The sequence below is a fragment of the Phaseolus vulgaris genome, chromosome 7 (assembly GCF_000499845.2).
Source record: "Phaseolus vulgaris cultivar G19833 chromosome 7, P. vulgaris v2.0, whole genome shotgun sequence".
In the NCBI taxonomy this organism is placed as follows: Eukaryota; Viridiplantae; Streptophyta; class Magnoliopsida; order Fabales; family Fabaceae; genus Phaseolus; species Phaseolus vulgaris.
This window is the reverse complement of record NC_023753.2, coordinates 39604984-39623888: the sequence shown is the minus strand read 5'-3', so window position 1 is coordinate 39623888 and position 18905 is coordinate 39604984. Positions and strand designations below refer to the sequence as shown.

Genomic DNA, 18905 nt, shown 5'->3' with positions numbered 1-18905 from the left:
CATTTAAATTAATATGAATTAAATGAAATTGTTAAAACTAAATGTTTATTGTAAAATAAATAGTTTAATAAAAGCACTAAGCATTGAAGCAAGAACTTAATATATTTGAGATAATATTAGTATATATACAATGTATTATTTAATCATAATATTAATACATATAAAATTAATAACTATAATATAAAAACTTTAAATAACTATAAAAAATTAGCCTTATATCTAGGAATTTAAGAATGGAAGGAAAAAAATTAGTTTCTATAAATTTGGATTTTTTGTTTGTATATATTTATAAAAATATAACATTCTGAATAAACTAGGTTTTAATAAAGTTTCTTACAAAACTTTTCTTATGGGATGATGAAAAACTAAGCTTCCATAGTTAAAATAAAAACTTCACTGAAGATTTTTGATAAATCATTAATCATTAATGTGGTATCAATTAGGGATTTTGAATTCTTAAATTTATATAAATATTGTAAAGTGTAGAAGAAATCAAATTCCCGGCGAAGAAATTTCAAAACTCAAAATCGCAGTGATTTTCCCGCTTACCCTTTTGCTCAATCCCTTCGATCCATTCATTCACTCTGCAAATTTCTTCTTTTTCGTTTTCTCTCTCTTTCTGTCACCACAAAACAGATCAATCAATTTGTTATAGATTTATTCCACACAGATATGGCCACTCGCCGCGGTAGCGGAGACGACGGCGCCGCCGTCCGTCCCCGCCCTTTCTCCGCCTCTCGCCGCGCCCCTTCCCCTTCTCTCCTCAAAGAAAACTCCAACCCTCGCCGCTCCACCTCCCGCTCCAACCCAACCCTCAAAACCCTCCCTCGCGGCCGCAGTTCCAGCCCCTCCGATGTCTCCCGGGCCTCCCTCGAACGAGCCTCCGCCCAAAAGCCCACCCGTGATCCTACCCCCAAGCCCACCTTACAAAAACCCAAACTTTCCACCTCCAACGCCCAAAAGCCCAAGCCTTCCACCACCACCACCACCACCTCCCGAGAACCCACCGATGGAAGTAGCAGCACGAGGGCAAAGGGCCCTAGCAGGCTTCACGAGAAGCTCGCTTTTCTCGAGGGCAAAGTGAAGAGAATAGCTTCAGACATAAAGAAGACCAAGGAGATGTTGGATATGAACAACCCTGATGCCTCCAAGGTGATTCTTTCCGACATTCAGGACAAGATCTCAGGAATTGAAAAGGCCATGGTTCATGTTGTTTCCAATAAGGACAGTGAATGCGACACCCTTGGGAAAGACAAGAACTTGGTCAAAGGGTCTAGATTGAACAACGAGGAACTCGAGGCGCGTCTTTTTCCTCACCAGAAACTGCTTCGGGAGAGGACAGTGGTTGTTGAGAGTGATAAGGATAAGCATTGTTTGGAAAAAGAGAAGGTGTTGAGCCCTGTTGACGATAACTCAGTTGCGGTTGAGTTTTTGGCCTTGATTGATAAGGTGAATGCTAAGGAGGAAATGAAGGACAAGGGTGGTGCGAATGGGGGCTTGAGTGATCCGAGGAACGGCATGGATCCGATGCTCGCGGCGGATGAGAAGCTTGAGGAGTTTGATGATCAGGAGAACAAGGAAGGGGCGGTTGTGGAGGAGATGGATGAGGCTTTCAATTTTAGGCTGAATGGGATTGGTAACAAGGTTGCCTGTGGTGGGTGGTTTGTTTCGGAAGGTGAAGCAGTCCTCCTTACTCATCATGATGGTTCTTGCAGCTATTATGATATTGCCAATTGTGAGGTATGTGTTCTTCATTTGTTGCAGATTCTGAATGCCAAATTGTGGAGTAGTGTTGTTGATTTGGTCTTAGGAGTAGTAGATCTTTTGAGTTGAGAATAAAATGATGGTGAATTGATGTAGGTGATTCGTTAGACGGTTGATTATTTGTTGTATTTGTGGCCATTTAGATTGGACTTAAGTGATAGGATCTGAAATTATGAATCTTCTCAATGAAAGGTACTATAAGAGGATTGAATGACCTTAAAATATCAATCTAGTGTTATTAGTTTTGGTCTCCCCAAGTTCATCTTTGATTTGAATGTAGATATAGTGGTGACTATTGTCGTGGGTCATCCGCATTGTGCTTATTTATGTCTCTTTATGTGATGCTATCAATTTTCAGTTTGTATTGGTTCAGTTTATTTTGAAAGAATAATATGCTTATTTCTAACTCTTTCCTAAAGTGCTTATGAAAAAAGTTATTATTTTTCATTTAAAATTTTCCAGACAGGTGCAAAAATCGAAGGCTTGAAATGAAAGATTAGTTTAAAAAGATACAATTAATGATGAATGTTAAAAAATGACCCACGTTTAGATTTAATGGTGAGATTTGAATGTTCTGCATAACACATAATTAATCATATGGACCCCTAGAGTTTCAGCTGGTGTCATTAATTTTTGGTCTCATCAAGTTCTTTTGATTTGAACGTTGATAGTAATAAATACTGAGGTAGTTATTCATATGATTGTTGGTTATTATTTAGTACTATATTTCTTGAGGGTCTACAAAACAGATTATGAAACGAAAAAGAAAATTGTAGGGGTTTTCAGACTGGTGCAGAATTGTAGGGATATGACATAGACGTTTTCCATGTGAAAGTACTAATAATTCATACTGGGATTGATTAAAGAAGAAAGAAGCATTTTTTTTTCTGCTGACAATTCATCATTCTTCCAGGAAAAAGCCGTGTATATGCCACCCCCAGAAGTTTTGCCCAATATATGGAGAGATTGTTGGGTAATTCGTGCCCCTGGTTCTGATGGTTGCTCTGGAAGGTTTGTAGTAGCTGCATCTGCTGGCAATACTATGGATTCAGGATTTTGCTCGTGGGACTTTTACACCAAAGAAGTGCGAGCTTTGCAGGTAGATTCTGGAACAGCCTCCTCAAGAATTGCACTTAGAGCCTTGCCTAACAACGTTGTGCAAAGAAGAAATTCTACCTCCAGCACTGTGGCAGCAGAGCCTAAGCAGTGTTGGTACAGGCCCTGTGGACCTCTCATCATCTCAACAGCCAGCACACAGAGAGCTGTCAAAGTTTTCGATGTTCGCGATGGCGAGCAAATCATGAAATGGGATGTTGAGAAGCCTGTTCTGGCCATGGATTATTGCAGCCCTTTGCAGTGGAGGAACAGAGGGAAAGTAGTTGTTGCTGAAGCTGAATCCATTTCTTTGTGGGATGTGAACTCACTTACTCCTCAAGCTCTCTTATCTGTTCCTTTAGATGGTCAAAAAGTTTCTGCTCTCCATGTGAGCAACACTGATGCAGAATTGGGTGGAGGGGTTCGCAAAAGGTGAGTTTGTTTTAATATTAACTTCTTGCTTCTTGTCTTTACCTAAAATGTTCTGTTGATGCAATCTGAGGTCACTATTTTATTTATTTGCCTCTTATTCAAGAAAACTATATCTTAGTTACTTTCTGTATTCGTTCTTTCTACTGATAGCACCCACAAGCACATGTATCTTTACTCTTATATTATAGCTATCTTGTCATCAGTAAAACTCCACTCTAGGCCTGTATGCAATTTATTTTCTTTTTTATTGAGAAACTGGAACATGCCAAAGTTAGGTCAAGTTCATCGTCTCCTTGATGTCATTTTCTCCAATCTAATAATCTGGGGATGTTTTTCAAATTTTGTAAAACAGATAATGTTGAAAGTAATTCAATGTTGTAAAGAACATTAATTTTTCTTCATGTAATTGGATAACATGTGGGTAAATATAAGGGGATGTTTACTTACATTTTTATCTTCTATCTCATCTTCTAATTACAAAAAAAAATATTTTGTTTTCAATCTGTTTTCTGTTTCCAAATATTTGCATAGGAAAAATTGAAAACATTTGTTTTTAATATTCTGTTTTCTATTGAATTTTTTAAGAACAGGAAAAAGGTTGAAAACAATGTGATGTTTTTTAAATTAAAAAGTGAAAACAGAAAATTAAAGAGCTAGCAAACGTCCTTAAAGAGCTTGATTTTTGTCCTTGAGGAAAGAGAACTTTTCTTTAGTAGTTCAAAATTCATGCATTTTCGCTAGTTTTTTTTTTATCGGAGATTAACCAAATTCATACAAATGATTAACCAAGTTTAGAAATACAACATTGCAGAATGAGTTCATCAGAGGCTGAAGGGAACGATGGTGTGTTCTGCACCTCAGATTCTATCAATGTCATGGACTTTCGCCAGAAGTCTGGTGTGGGTCTAAGGATATCAAAAGTTGGTGTGAATGTGCAGTCAGTTTTCTCTCGTGGGGATTCTGTGTTCATTGGTTGCTCCAGCACAAGTTCAATGGGCAAGAAGCAATCAACAATGCTGCAACAGTTTTCGCTACGCAGACAAGGCCTGTTCACCACCTATGCTCTCCCAGAATCCAATGCACACTCACACCATGCAGCAATCTCCCAAGTTTGGGGTAATTCTGACTTTGTGATGGGTGTTTGTGGCCAAGGACTATTTGTGTTTGATGCAGTGAAAGATGATGCACTAAGGGTTCTGAACATGGATTACTCCAATGCTCAAAGTTTTAGAGAAGTTATTGGCCCAGATGATATGTACTGTCCTTCCTTTGATTATCTTGGCTCTCGTGCTCTTCTCATATCAAGAGATCGACCTGCTATGTGGAGGCATCTAATAGTTTGATAGTTATGATTAATTCTCAAGAATGTGTCATTGTGTGCTGCTTTTTTTACATGCTAAGGACTAAAGTTATAGTTTAGAGGGAATTGATTATGTTAGGATGTGGATGATTTGGTGTTGGTATTTTATGCAATAGGTGCATTTCTAGGGTGACCACTTGTCACTGATATATGTCAAGCCAATGGTATTCCTTGACTCTGTATATTTTCATATTCAATCTATTTAGGCATAAAATGACCATTGAAAAACTTTTATTCTGAATCTACATTTGAATGTCATTATTTGTGTATGATCAATAGACATTTGATTTTTCATTTGCATAATACTGAATGAGCTGAATTTGATTTGATTTTTCACATCATTAATGTAATTAAACTAAATATTGACTCAGAATAATGAAGAACCAATACATTAACAAATAAAGGGACACTATTGGCTTATAGCATACAAGTTTGGAAGATAAAATTTTTATTAACTTTAAAATTGCCATTCTCATTTGATTATTAAATAATTCTTTCCAACTCACCTCTACAAATTAAATCAACACGTAGTTTTCTTAGTTGCAATTTACAAAACATTGGATACACAGATCTTGTTCAAACCCACATTCCAAATCAACTGTTAGCATGATGTTGTTCTTGAACATGAAATCCAAAAGTTGTAGACGACAAAATGCCATCTTTTATGGATTTGTTTTGGCATTACATTTTGGTTTGTACTTTCCATTGATTAGTATCCAATGAGGTATGTGACCTTCAAAATTTTATTCCCTTATGGCAATTTTGCATGTCTCTTTTTTGTAGGACAATCTGTGCACACCTCTGAGAAAACCATTTCAGTTGTCTGAGTCTATATCACGAAAGGGTAGTGGAACTGCCTTCACTGCCCTGAAATGTCCTACGTTGTTTAGATGTTCATTCTCCAATCTGTACAGTTCATGCAAAAATTGTCAAATTCACAGCCAATTTTGCTCACCATTTCAAGATAAAAGAAAATGAAATGTCTCAATCTCTACTCGATATGAGATTTTAACACATTTCTCAAGTGGCAACTCGTGTGTGGACTAACATATTATGGATGGTCTGATAACGGTCTCGGGTGGTATAATAAGTCCAACAAACTCTTATGAAAATATATTTTAAATGACTTTGATACCATATTAAGAAGTGGACTTTAAGCCTAACTCAATCTCATAAAACCGACTTATAAGATGAGGTTTGCACTACTTATAAAAAATGAAATGTCCCGATCTCCAGTCGATGTGAGATCTTCAACGGTATCCATGTTTTGTTGTTCTTAAAATGAAAAAAAAAAAGTGATTTTTGAGATGTTGTAAAATGTTTGAGAAAGTACCTATAGAAATTCCAATGCCCTCTTCGAATAACCTCAAGTGAAGCTAAAAGAATGTCTAGTAGCCTTGTTTGAACAGGTCCCACTTTGAGGTGGACGATAGTCTCCACCCAAGCCACTCTCAGGACAACATTCAATGCCTGAAAAGTGAAATCCAATGCCCCTTTAGGATCAAAAGACTAATTCATGATTCTAACATTCACAAAACAAAGTGGTCAAAGAGTACTTACAATAGACATGTAGTATATGCTTTTGTTCTTTAGAATTAGATGATCTCTTAGCCAAGGGTTTTTGGAGTTGGGATTAAAAAACCCCCAGTCCTTCACAAAATCCCAATACAATTGGTAAACTGTTGCCACCCCAGAAGTGATAAAGACTATAGCAAACCATAGATGATTATCTTGCCTGCTATATGTGACTCTAGCTCCTGCTGCAACCATTGCTGAAACATACTTCCCCATGTTAGCCAAATGGTTCACATCACCATCATCAAACCATCTTCTTGCACACTGTCATGTGTCATTCAAGTAACATGTGTTAGTTCACAACCTATGTAACACTGACACGAAAACAAAGATCTATATATTATATAATTATGAATTATATAAATTGATAATAAAGATTTATGTGCATAAATATGTTTCAGATTCTTTTTTAACAGAAAGATGTTTTTCATGGTTGTTTCAAAAGGATTTGTTCCTTAATTTTATAATTATACAATAAGTTTGAGTTTTTAGAAACTTAATGTATTTCTCCTTTTTAAGATTGTGTTAGAAATCTAACAAATATTTTTTGAATTGGACATTTCACCGATACGTGTCGTACGTGTGTCCAACACGGACAAACCATTTAAGAGAAGTGTCTGAATCTCATAGGTTAACAACATAATGAAGTGGTTAAAAAAATTCAGCTAGAAAATGTTTATGTTTATGATTCTATATAGTATCATGCATCACCAAGGGCATACCTGCAAAGCACGCCACCAATATGGCAAAAATGATATGAGATAGGTTATTTCTACATACAGCCTTCCAGAATGGCAAGCCTGAGGGTGGTGTGATTTGAAAACTTTAGCAAAAATGTGACAACCTGTTGTTTCCAAATGCCTTAACAATGGAATCTGAAACCAATAACATGCAATTTAATGTTGATCATAGTATGCATATTTCAGAAGCAGAGTTGAAACAAAATTAACTTGGGATATAGTAAGATCACCTGGCTAGTTAGTTGGTCAGCCATAAAAAAGTCTACCAGAAGAACCTGTAGAAATAGTAAGCTAAATTAGAAAACACAAGCTCGATTTGTATATTACTGCATGCACTATGGCATGTCAATGTACCCAATAATTCCAAGAAATATATGAAGAATTTAACTCTTATATACTTATAGTGCAGAGAGTTTAACATTGTAGGGAGTTAAGTTAAAGTTTGGTCTTGTATTGCTTCTAAATGTTTAGAATTCTCATTCTCTGACGAATGTTTAGAATTCTTGATAGGTATGTATTCGATTTAATATCTCACGATTCTTTTGTTTTTTCGGTAGAAGGTAGTGTGCAGATAAAAAAAATGCTTCTGATTGAGTAGAGTAAATTGTTTTACAGTGCATAGGTTATTTTGTGATGTATGGAAGAAGTTTACCTTATAAAATGGAGAGCAAAGTATGTTGCGAATAACACGGATGAAGCAGAAACGAGTAGGTCGATAAAAAATGTCAAATGGGCAAATGAGAAGACCCACAAAGAACTGAAAATGGAAGTTGATGATAATCAGCACACACACAAAGGTTTTCACTTGAGCAACACTACAGATTCTATTGTAAATCACTTTATGGAGTTTCAACCAAACCATGCTATTTCACATTTTTTCATCTTTCTAGTAACATGGAAAAGTTGACTAACCAGAAAAAGAATTCCTGGAATGGCATCAACTTGTGCAGGAGAAAAACCTGCAGCCCTTAGAAGCAGGTGCATCACCATTGCCCCAAACACAGTTGTCATGAGAGTGGTGCACATCAGAAATGCATCTCTGTGTTTCAGTGCTGAGCTTTGTGAGAACTCAAATATGAAATTATGGTTGATTCTTGTTCTCTTCCACATGTACAGATTGCATCCATACATAAACAGGTGTAGGCTTAATAACACAAACACACTGCACAAAATCATTCTAACATAAGTTTTCTGCTTTCAATTTTGCAGCTTTTAGATGTTTAAGTACTTAGCAACTTAGTGGTCCTATTCTTAAAGTCACAACAAATACATACTATGTTCTTATACTTCTTCTTGTTCTTCCTCTTTAGAAGTTTTTATCATACATATGGTGAACCTCAAAATACAATTGTTGATGTTTGAATGCATGATGAATAATTTTGGTTAAAAGGGCATAAAGAAAAGTAATTTATGAAGGAAATTGAATAGGAAGCATGCATTGTTTCACCTTGAAACAGGGTAAACAGAATCCATATATGCAGGGTCTGAGTTGGGAGAGAAAATTCCACACAAATGAGCCAAGATTACGTACACACAACACAAGGATACAGAACAACCTGTACTCAACCCTACAGAGGAAGTAACGTATCAAAATCAATGAATTGTTAGAATAAGGAGAACAAAATGTTGACCTATGAACTAGATTAGTAGGTTTAGTGTTATATATTAACATGACCAACATTAACAACCAACATTAACACTACAAGAAAATTATGAAATAAAAACTATTTTTTTATACAAAAAATAATTACTTATTATAATGACTAAATTAAAGACCATTTTAGAGACTAAAAATTTGTTTATTTCTAAATTAGTTTCTATTACTGTTAAATGGTTTCTAAATTAGTATATCATTAGCAACCAATATTTTTGCTACCAAATTTAGAAACTAAATAATTGGTAGTTAAAACCTTGGTAGTTAACTAGATACTAATTTAGAAACCATTTAACAATAATGGAAACCAATTTAAAAACTAAATTTTTGTTTAGTTTCTAAAATGATGTCTAATTTAGTTACTATAGCAATTAATTATTATTTTTTCTCTAAATTGATTTCTATTTCATATTTTTCTTGTAGTGTAAAAACACACATTACGCATCATAATAAATTAATATTTTATTTATTTTTATTTTATTTTTTAATTTAAAAGTATTATTATATTATTATAAATAATGTCTGTATATTTTTTTATCGTTTTTGGTTGAAAGTTTAAAACTATTAAATTATTACCATTAAACTTTTATAACATTTTCCAAATATAAAAAATTATTTAATAACAATCAAATTTTAAAAAAATAATAATTAGTCACTATATATATTGATTAAATTAGATATTATTTGAGAGAGATTACAAAATTATTGATATCTAAAGTAACTTCTATTATTAATAAAAAATTATAAAATTATTTTTAAATTGGTATCTAAATTAGTTAAGTTTTTAGCTACTAATATTTTAAATTCTAAATCAGTCTCTATAAGATTAAAAGAGACTAGTTTAAAATATAAAATAAAGCAAAGTAATTCAGTCTTTGATAGTTAATTATTATATACCAATTTAAAAATTACTTTATATATTTTTATTAATAATAGAAATTACTTTAAATTTAATATTTTTTTTAATTTATACAATTATTTTTAATTTAATCAATATAATAACTAATTATTTTGATCTCTTCAATTAATTTTTATTATATTGAGAGTTATTGATAATAAGATTGAGGGTGATTACCAACAAGGAAGGTGACCATTTGAGAAGATTTAGGTTGTTGTGGTCTCAAAAACTTCATTGCCCTTTTCCTATCATTGTTGGTAAAGTGCTTTGTGAATGTGCATTCCACTTCATCCATTAGTCTAACAACCTTTACTCAAAAGTATTGTATTGCATAAAAACACCAATTATTAATTAGTACAATTTGAAAAAGGATCAAATCAAAAAGCTATCTTAATATTGAATCCATTTTTCTTTCTTTTATTAGGGTTTAGAATAAATCATACCTTATCCGAACTAATAAAATGGGATCTCTTCACTTCCTTCAAATAATTTGTAGAAGCCTTTTGACAAGATACCTTATCAAATGCCAATGTTATTATTAGTGTAAATATTTTATTGAGTTAAAACAATTTTTAAAGTAAAACTTAACAATTTCATTAAAAAAAATTATCAACAATAAATAATATATACATATGAACCACTTTAAGATGTTTCAACACATATAAAAAAAACAAGAACAACCTAACAACATAAACTTTTTCAGAAAATTACTCTAAAAAATAAATTCTGCCAAAACATCTACCGTCAACAAGTTAAAGCGAAACAATTTCATCAATAAAATATAAAAAAAATAAAAAATAGTAAAAACTCATACATCTTTCATACCTTCTAATTAAATATTCTAAATTTATTAGTAACATAAAAAAATCTAATAAATTTACTAGTTCATATGTAAGATGTTTTCACACCAGCAATTCATTAAAATTTAATTTATAAAAATGTTAATAATCACATTTGCTGCATAATATATAAAATAAAATAAACTCTTATCGCAATTTTCTTACACATTTACCTAAGTATTTGTGTGTGGATGGATATATACAAAATCTAATGAAATTTTAATTATTATTTTTTTATCATAAAAAAATAATATAAAATATTTTAGGGTTACTTTAACTCTATTGGAAGAGAAAGTCCAAATAAAGAGGATCTTCAACCAAACTTACAATAAAAAAAAACTAGATACACTTGTGTTCCAAAAGTATCATGTTGATATATTTAATTAACAATACTTACAACTATTTATGAATGAAGAAAGTGAGAGGTATGGATCAACCTCTACATAATCTATTCCTGATTTTTTTTCCTTAAATTAAAAAAATACATATATATATATATATAATTTCAGTGAATAGTATGTTACTTACATTCTTTTATAATTTTTAAAAAAAGAAGTACATGAGCCAATAACTATAAAGAAGAAAGAAGATAACTGTTTTTTGTGTTTGGAAATTAGGTTTGGTAACATATGGAGTTGAATACATTGAGATAAGTTGTTATATTTCTCACTACCTTCACGTGAAGAATATAGCCCTCAATCGCAAGTTGGTAAGAGTCATGAATTATGTAACAAAACACCAATTTTAATGTTCTTTCATTTCTCTTTACTCTTTCCATAACTAGCTTGAGTACCAACATAAACTATACTAAACCCCAACAACCAATAACTATGCTTACATACACAATGTAACTCAATAAGGAACAAAAACAAAACATATTTATCCCATTTTCCCCTTTTTTATATACTTATATAGAACTTTTTTTAGTCCCTCATCTTTACTTATATAGGAATTCAAAAATCTCTTAAATGTTTAACTTTAATTTAATTATATTTTTTGCTGATAAAAAACAACAACAAAATACTCGTATCCAGTAAACTAGAATATAAATGGTTAAATATGTTTTTCATTTTTGTCCTATAACGCGAAATTGAATTTTGTTCTTGATCCAAATATTAGACTTCCTGTTGTAGTAAGGTAACTATTGAAATGAATCATTTCAATAGTTTATTTACTACAAATGCACAAGAGGTCTAAAATTTGAATTCGGGACAAAAATTAATTTCATGTGAAAGAAGATGAAAAAAAAATTAACCTAAATATAAACTATTTCATTCAACCATACTATCATTGTAGACACTCTTGATTTGACATCTAAGCATAACCTTTGATTAAGGGTCATTTTAAAATAGTATTCTTTAATGAAATCAAGAAAAGTAAATTAATTTAACTAATACTTTTAAGTGAAATTAGGTATTTTTGTTTTATACACACATATGGTGTTGCATCATGTTTATAAGTGGGATGAAGTCATACCTTGTCAAATTTCTTGAGTATCTTGGTGAAAGCTACCATATTCAAGGAACTACAAAGAAGATAGAATATATGTGGTAAGGAACAAAACTAGTGTTCACATGGGTCATAAAAATAAAGGGACTTATGGTAGGGTATGACCTATATAACTTGCCATTTAATGAGAAATAGGTAAAATATTACGTATTGGCATGACCAAAAGCTGAAATTGATACGTAAGAATTCTTTGGTAGGAAGCAAAAGTTTGGTAGTTTCATTGCATCTTAGCATGTCATTGGTCTCGTCATTGATGTTACAAAGTGGAGAAGAAAGTTAAGGTTAAATTAAAAGGTTGAGAAGAGAAAAAAGATGAAGAATTTGGATTTGTTCTCCATGATTTTGAAGCATGCATGATTGGATGATATAAAATGAGGATTTATTTGTTGAAACTTAGATTAGATCCTAGGAGAAACGTCTTAGACGGTATAACCTACCTATCACACCAACGTCTATCTACCCAAATAATCTTTTTTCTTACGTGGTGTAGTGAAACTCCATGCAACTCCACACTCTATTAGCCTCATTATCATTTGTAGAATCATCTTTTTCCATCATTCCAATTCAAGGATAAACTACCATGATCTCCCCAAATCAACATTCCTTCTTTCCATCTTACATCACTATTGTTAGATAAGGATATACACTTTTTAATCATAGGTTATAGGTTAGTACTTATCATATAAATTAAATATATTGATTATACCTTATTCATTCTACTTTTGTTATAATTATCACTTTCACATTTTATATGATTTTGTTGTTGGCTCAATATAGATGTGTAGGTATTGTCCCTTGGAAATCAAAATGTAGGTGATAAGGTTTAGGTTGCTTCAAAATGTAGGTGACAAGGTTTAGGTGCTTCTACAAGGGTTGAGACATTCCTGAAGAGTCTTTAATTCATTTTATTCTTTGTTGTTAAAAAAACATTATTATATGATTATGGTTAAGTTTAGATACTATTTTGGAAATTATAAAAAATATTGGTATGTAAATTAAATTATATTATTTGACAAATAATTTCTAAATTAGTAGCAAATTAGCTACCAACTTTAGAATCTAAATAATTAGTAGTCGAAATCTTGGTAACCAATTAAGTATTAATTTAGAAACTATTTATCAATAATAAAAACTAACTTAGATACCAATAATTTTTTTAATATCTAAAATACTATTTAATTTAGTCAATATAGTAATTAATCACTTTCTGTCTCTAAAATTGGTTTCTAATTAATTATTTTCTAGTAAAAACTGTAATAATTGGTGAATGATGAAGTAATGAAATAAACACTATTTCAATTTTCATTTATAAAAAATAGAATTAATATATACATAAATATAAGTTAATTATGTTAAATTTTAATAATTCTCTAATATTCTTTCTAAAAATACTATTGTTACTAATATTGTAAAACAAAAACGATATATATAATTAATTAATATAACATACATTAATTAAAATAAGAGTATTTTATATAGATGAATTACCTATAAGTTTTGAGAAGGCCAAGAGCTTTATAGAGCTCCACAAATGCACTTCTAATCATCTTCTCAGCACACTGAAGTTTTCTCTTGTTAATGATCTCTCCTCCACACCCTCCTCCTCCTTTCATTGTACTGTTCACCAAATCCTCCCACACCATGGAAGTAGCCGCCGTTGGAGTGGTGGCCGGAATATCAATTCTTATGGCCATTTGAGGCTTTCCCTTCTTCGTCTTCAACCTCATTGCTGAGTTCACAAAACTTAAACCATTTCTTTCCAATGTTGACATCACTTCATCCATTTCTGAAACCTCTGAATTTCCAACACTTTCTACATACACAAATACATGGATCACATGCACTCATTTTTATATATTTTTATTACATTAATCGAGAATAAACATGAACAAAACCTAATTAAGTGAATACAAAAATCAAATAATTCTCTCTCTATTTGTTGGTTTGGGAGACCAGAGAAATTATCTCATATTTTTTAGATATGTATAAGGTCTGAACCACCCCTTAAGTGGTTCCTGTTATTCAATCCTTTTTCTGATAAAAAAACAAAAATCACAGAATTTTTTGTATCTAAAATTTCATTTCATTTGGTTGTACCTGAGTGAGTTGAAGCTTGGGAAGGAGAGTGGGGGAAAATTCCAGAATTAGAAGGTTTTAGAGAGGGATTTTTTCTGCGTCTGTTAGTGAGAAGTTGCTTAAGCTCCAACAAGATGTTGAGCTGCTTCTTCAACGTTTCTCCTCTTTCAACAAACTCATTCTCTTGCTTCTTGTAGAAATGGTTCACCTTGTTAAGTTCTCCATCAAGCTTTGCAAAAAAGCCTTGCACCTCATCTTCTTCTGCAAACAACTGTGCCAGCTCAGTTTCATACACTTCTTCACTCTCTTCTGTTCTTTTTCTCTTCACCTGCAACACACACATTCATATCACACCTAGGGTTTCTTTCATCTCACCATTATTTACAAAACAACATAAATTACAATTCTTATCTCTATCTTTGATCTCAATCAACATTTTTTTATTAGTAGTAAAAGAAATTTAATAAATAAAAGCATTAGGAATAGTTCAATCCATATTAAAAAAATTCAATCAATTAAATCATAACCAAAAATATTATACAATACATTATATCCTCGACTTCGACTTAGAGAAAGTAAGGAGGTTAAAGAAAATTTTGTATAATGATTGATGTATTCTTAAAATATCTTTTATTTATTTATTCGTTTTTTTCTGATAAAAAAAAATCTTCATTAGACTAAACAATATCAAGACATTTATAAACGTTTTTTCCAAACACGGAAAATGATAAATAATTATTTGTATACACCAAGATATAATTAGATATAATTTTTTTTTATCAACAAATACATTTTGTTTTATCAGCAAAAAATAAATAAATAATATGAACCACTTCAGGGGTGATCCAACCCTTATACATCTGGGACCAAAAGTCCACAATAGTTCAAACAAGAAACAACAATCCCTCACAAACAGTAGAAAGAAACAGTTACCCAAAACTATTCACTTGTTTTAATTAAAAACATGCAAGTCAAAGGATCAATACACCAATCTGAAAATAAAAACGGAAAGAACTTTGGTAATAATCAAAAACCAAACCTTCAATTGACTCAAGGAGAAAATTTCAAAATGACCAATCACTCTTCCCTTAAAACATATGCGTATTCCGACGTTTTCAAATTTCACTAAACAAAGCAATCCAAATATTTCAAACCCATATACACAAATTTATAAAAATCCTATTTTTTTTTAATCATATGGTAATCTGTTTTCCTAATTTCATAATTTTTTTTCTCAGAAAAAATAAATAAAATAATATAAAACACTTAAGATACTCCAACTCTATTATAAAAAAAAACAACAAAAAAATATTCAACCAAACCTAAAAAATCCAAAACTCTCCTAATTCCATAATGATCCAACCTTATTGATTTTCCCATTGAGAGCACTATTTATCCCAAATTAATATCCGTATATTGATGTAGAATTGTAGCTACCTCTCTCATTTTTAAATAATTTTTGACGAGTTTCCATTGATGAACATGTGCATTGGTGATGGATATGTATGCAACAGTGTTCCCACTATCCATTTTCACCTTGATTTCGTGAGAGAATGAGAAACTCTCCAAAGCAAAAGCAGAAAGAGGTTTCAGAGAAAAAAAAAAGACCACTAAACTTGCTTTTTAGCCCTTAATGCCATTCTCACTTTCTCCACTTCATCATTTTTATTATTATTATTATTATTATTATTATTATTATTATTATTATTATTATTATTTTATTCACTCCATCAAACTTGTATAGTTTATTTATTTATCATTATAAGGACAATATTTGATACGGAACCGAATTTCAACGTTTTATCTAAAAATATATGTAAACAATGTTAATAAATTTTATTATCAGTTCCAATTTAGTCTCCTAGTGAGTATATAATATTTAAAGGGTATGCTATTATATATATAATTAGATGTAAAAATATTTATTTATGAGTTTTTTTTTTATCAGCAAGAAAAAATAAATAATATGAACCACTTAGGTGGGCAACCCATATACAAACCATAACACAATAAATCCCAATGAGTAATTAATGTTATACTAATATTCTTTTATTCCAAACCCATGCTGATAAATAAAATAAATTTCAAATATTTATTATTCTGTATTACCTTATATTTTTCTATCTAGTTTTCTTATTGCACATTACTGAGTTTTGGATCTTAAATAATGGATTTATAGTTCGTTTAGATTATAACATTTATTCAAAGATAAAAAATATTAACAAAATCAGAGTCTAATCACTTTTTTTTTCAATATATTAGATTATAACTTTAAGATTTTGGAATCATAAAATAAAGAATATATAGTAGTTTTAGATAAACAGTTACTCAATGGTCAAAAGCTTAACAACATCAGAGCCTAATCACGTTTTTTCACTATTTTAGAGAATAACTGTAAGGTTTTTGGATCATAAAATAATAGACTTATAGTAGGTTAAAAGTTATTTAACGATCAAAACTAAAATCTTTTCATATTTTTTTTATCAAACAGAAAATAATATATTCATAAGAATCACTTTATAGAATCACATGTTTTCACCATAAAAGAGAATAACTTTAAACCTACCAAGATGTTTAATGTGATGCAGCACGTTCCAAAATATATATTAGGTTCTGTGCAAACCAATATATAGATCATTGACTATTTTCATGAGTTTTTGTGGTTCTTATTCACCACAACCAATTCACAATTTCAAACCTTCTCCTACAAAATTTACCAGCTAGAGCTAGCTTCTGAATTTTGCATGAGGTACTTAACCTTAAATACGTGTTAATGGCTTCCAAGAAATTTCATTGTCTGAAAACCATGTCATTTTTTTCTGCATCACAGACACAACAAGACAAACACACACAAAATCATAAACACACGCAAAGGTTTTAGACACATCCCCGGAACTCATATTTTACCACAACAACAACAAAAGTAAAACAAACAAACCAGAAAGCACACACACATGCACAAACTTTATAAACTATACATATACATGTACATAGTGATCTTACTTAATGTTAGAGGTGATGTTTTTTTTTTATCTTAGAATATGAAGTAGATGTTGTAGCTTTTGTACTGCATAGTCTTCTTTTTCAAGATGTTTAAGCAAGTTTTAGGTTGAAGGATGTCTTTGTTTTTTTTATAAGTATTGAGATATCTTTAAAAACCTCTATTATTTATTTATTTTTTTGGATACAAAACAAGAAACAGTAAACTTTACCTGAATGATGTCTTGCATGTTGTTGTTGTTTGAATTGTAGAGCTTGTTGATTATGAAGCGAAAGGAATCGAAAATGGAACGACCAAAGGTTTCTTTTGGGGGCTGTGGTTGGTTGTTGAAAACCCTTTTGAGTTTGATGATTTTGATGTATTTCTTGAGCTGTCTGTAGTTGACAAAGGCCTCCTTCCATTCTGGTATGAGTTGAGCTTCAAGCTCCTTTGAGAATTTCACCATTTTTGGTTTGGTTTGTGGTGTGGAAGAGAGAAAGAGAAGAGAAGAAGTGTGAGAGATTGAGAATGTGGTGAATGGGGGATTTTATAAGAGACCAGCCATGTGGACAACTTCAAAAAATATATGCTTACATTGCTTTTCATACATGCTTTATAGATTACTGTTTGCCTTAATGAGAAGAATGTCATTAATTAACAAAGAAAAATGGGATTAAAGAAAAGAATATGTTTGGAATATCCTAAACATTTTGCAACAAAATAAATAAATAAGAACATGTAATTAAACAAATGGGTGCATAGTTAAAATTAGTTTTCACACAAATTTAAAAATAATAATTTCGATAAGTTAGATGAGAAAACTTTTACAAATTAATTTATATATGCATATACTAATTTTTTATGTTATAGAGAAACTTATTACCCTTTTCTTTTTATTTCTCATATCCATATAGTAAAGAAATTTGTCCAAATATAGTTAAAACAACTTCAACAACAAAATTGGTTGTTATGTATTGATATTTATTTTTCTTGATTAGTTTATACACTCTCATACTCATGAGTTAAATTAAGTGTAAACAAAATAATAAATCAAGTTAACCCTTAAGTGTAAACAAGACTGGAAAGGTATTTTTTTTTGTTCATTCTTACTTTATATAAAGATTTTGTATGAGGGTTGGATCACTCCTTAGTGTGCTGATTTATTTTAGTTATTTCTTGTTGATAAAAAAAATGTAAACAAGATAATAGATGCATAAATGAATTCTTATATGTATATAGAACTTTAGTTATGTGCTCAACTCTACTACTTTATTAATGTATATTGTTCTATTTATTAGCTTAATATGTATGTGAAAATTATGTAAGTGTTAAAGGCATATATGACTAACATTTTCTCAAAAGATTATTTGTACAATGTTATGTTGAAATTTCCTTTCATTTACTACTATTGAGGCTAATTTGATAATAGAGGACATATGTATCCTAATTGTTAAAAAAATTAAGAAGAAATTATTCCCATTAGAACACAAAACTTTGTCGAAAAAATTATATTGATAATAATAATAATATTAATATTATAGAAAATTATTAAATAAAAACTAATTTTAGAGACGAAAATAATTAGTTACTATTTGAATAAATTAGAAACCATTTTATAAACTAGAAAATGTATTGATATCTAAAGTAATTTCTATTATTAATAAAAATTTTATAAATATATAAATTGGTATTTATAAATCATTACTTACCAAGGTATTAGCTACTTACTACTTTATATTCTAAATTAGTTTCTATTAGTCTTGTAGAGACTAATTTAAAATTTAAAATATTAGTAGCTAAAACCATAGTAGTTAATTTAGATACCAATTTTATAAATTTTTATTAATAATAAAAATAACTTTAAATATCTTTAATATCTAATTTAGTCAATATAGTGACTAATTATTTTTTATCTCCAACCTTAATTGCTATTTAATAATTTTCTTGTAATCGATTAATGTACAAAGCCAAAAAAAACCTCAC

At 30.6% G+C, this 18905-nt stretch overlaps 2 protein-coding genes across 3 annotated transcripts; one reads left to right on the top strand and one right to left on the bottom strand.

Moving 5' to 3' along the window:
- Positions 1–412: 412 nt before the first annotated feature.
- LOC137827520 (KIN14B-interacting protein At4g14310) lies at positions 413–4954 on the top strand. The gene is made up of 3 exons (XM_068633690.1): positions 413–1740; positions 2678–3291; positions 4103–4954. The coding sequence occupies exons 1-3, from the start codon at positions 673–675 to the stop codon at positions 4632–4634; spliced, it is 2214 nt and encodes a 737-aa protein (XP_068489791.1). The 5' UTR covers positions 413–672; the 3' UTR covers positions 4635–4954.
- A 128-nt stretch (positions 4955–5082) lies between these two features.
- On the bottom strand, positions 5083–17499 carry LOC137827519 (phosphate transporter PHO1-like). 2 transcript variants are annotated; one of them, XR_011083758.1, is made up of 15 exons: positions 17155–17495; positions 13964–14270; positions 13355–13679; positions 11834–11882; positions 9962–10033; positions 9696–9825; positions 8414–8534; positions 7879–8128; positions 7619–7723; positions 7197–7241; positions 6949–7101; positions 6387–6490; positions 6212–6301; positions 5985–6121; positions 5083–5557 (listed from the first exon to the last, which is right to left on the bottom strand). XR_011083758.1 is itself a non-coding variant. In XM_068633689.1 (14 exons), exons 1-14 carry the CDS (start codon positions 17386–17388, stop codon positions 5467–5469), a joined length of 2298 nt encoding a protein of 765 aa, XP_068489790.1. In that variant the 5' UTR covers positions 17389–17499; the 3' UTR covers positions 5083–5466. The 2 variants fall into 2 exon arrangements, 1 of the variants encoding a protein (XP_068489790.1); XM_068633689.1 differs by having other exon boundaries at positions 6212–6490; positions 17155–17499.
- Between the last annotated feature and the right edge of the window lie 1406 nt (positions 17500–18905).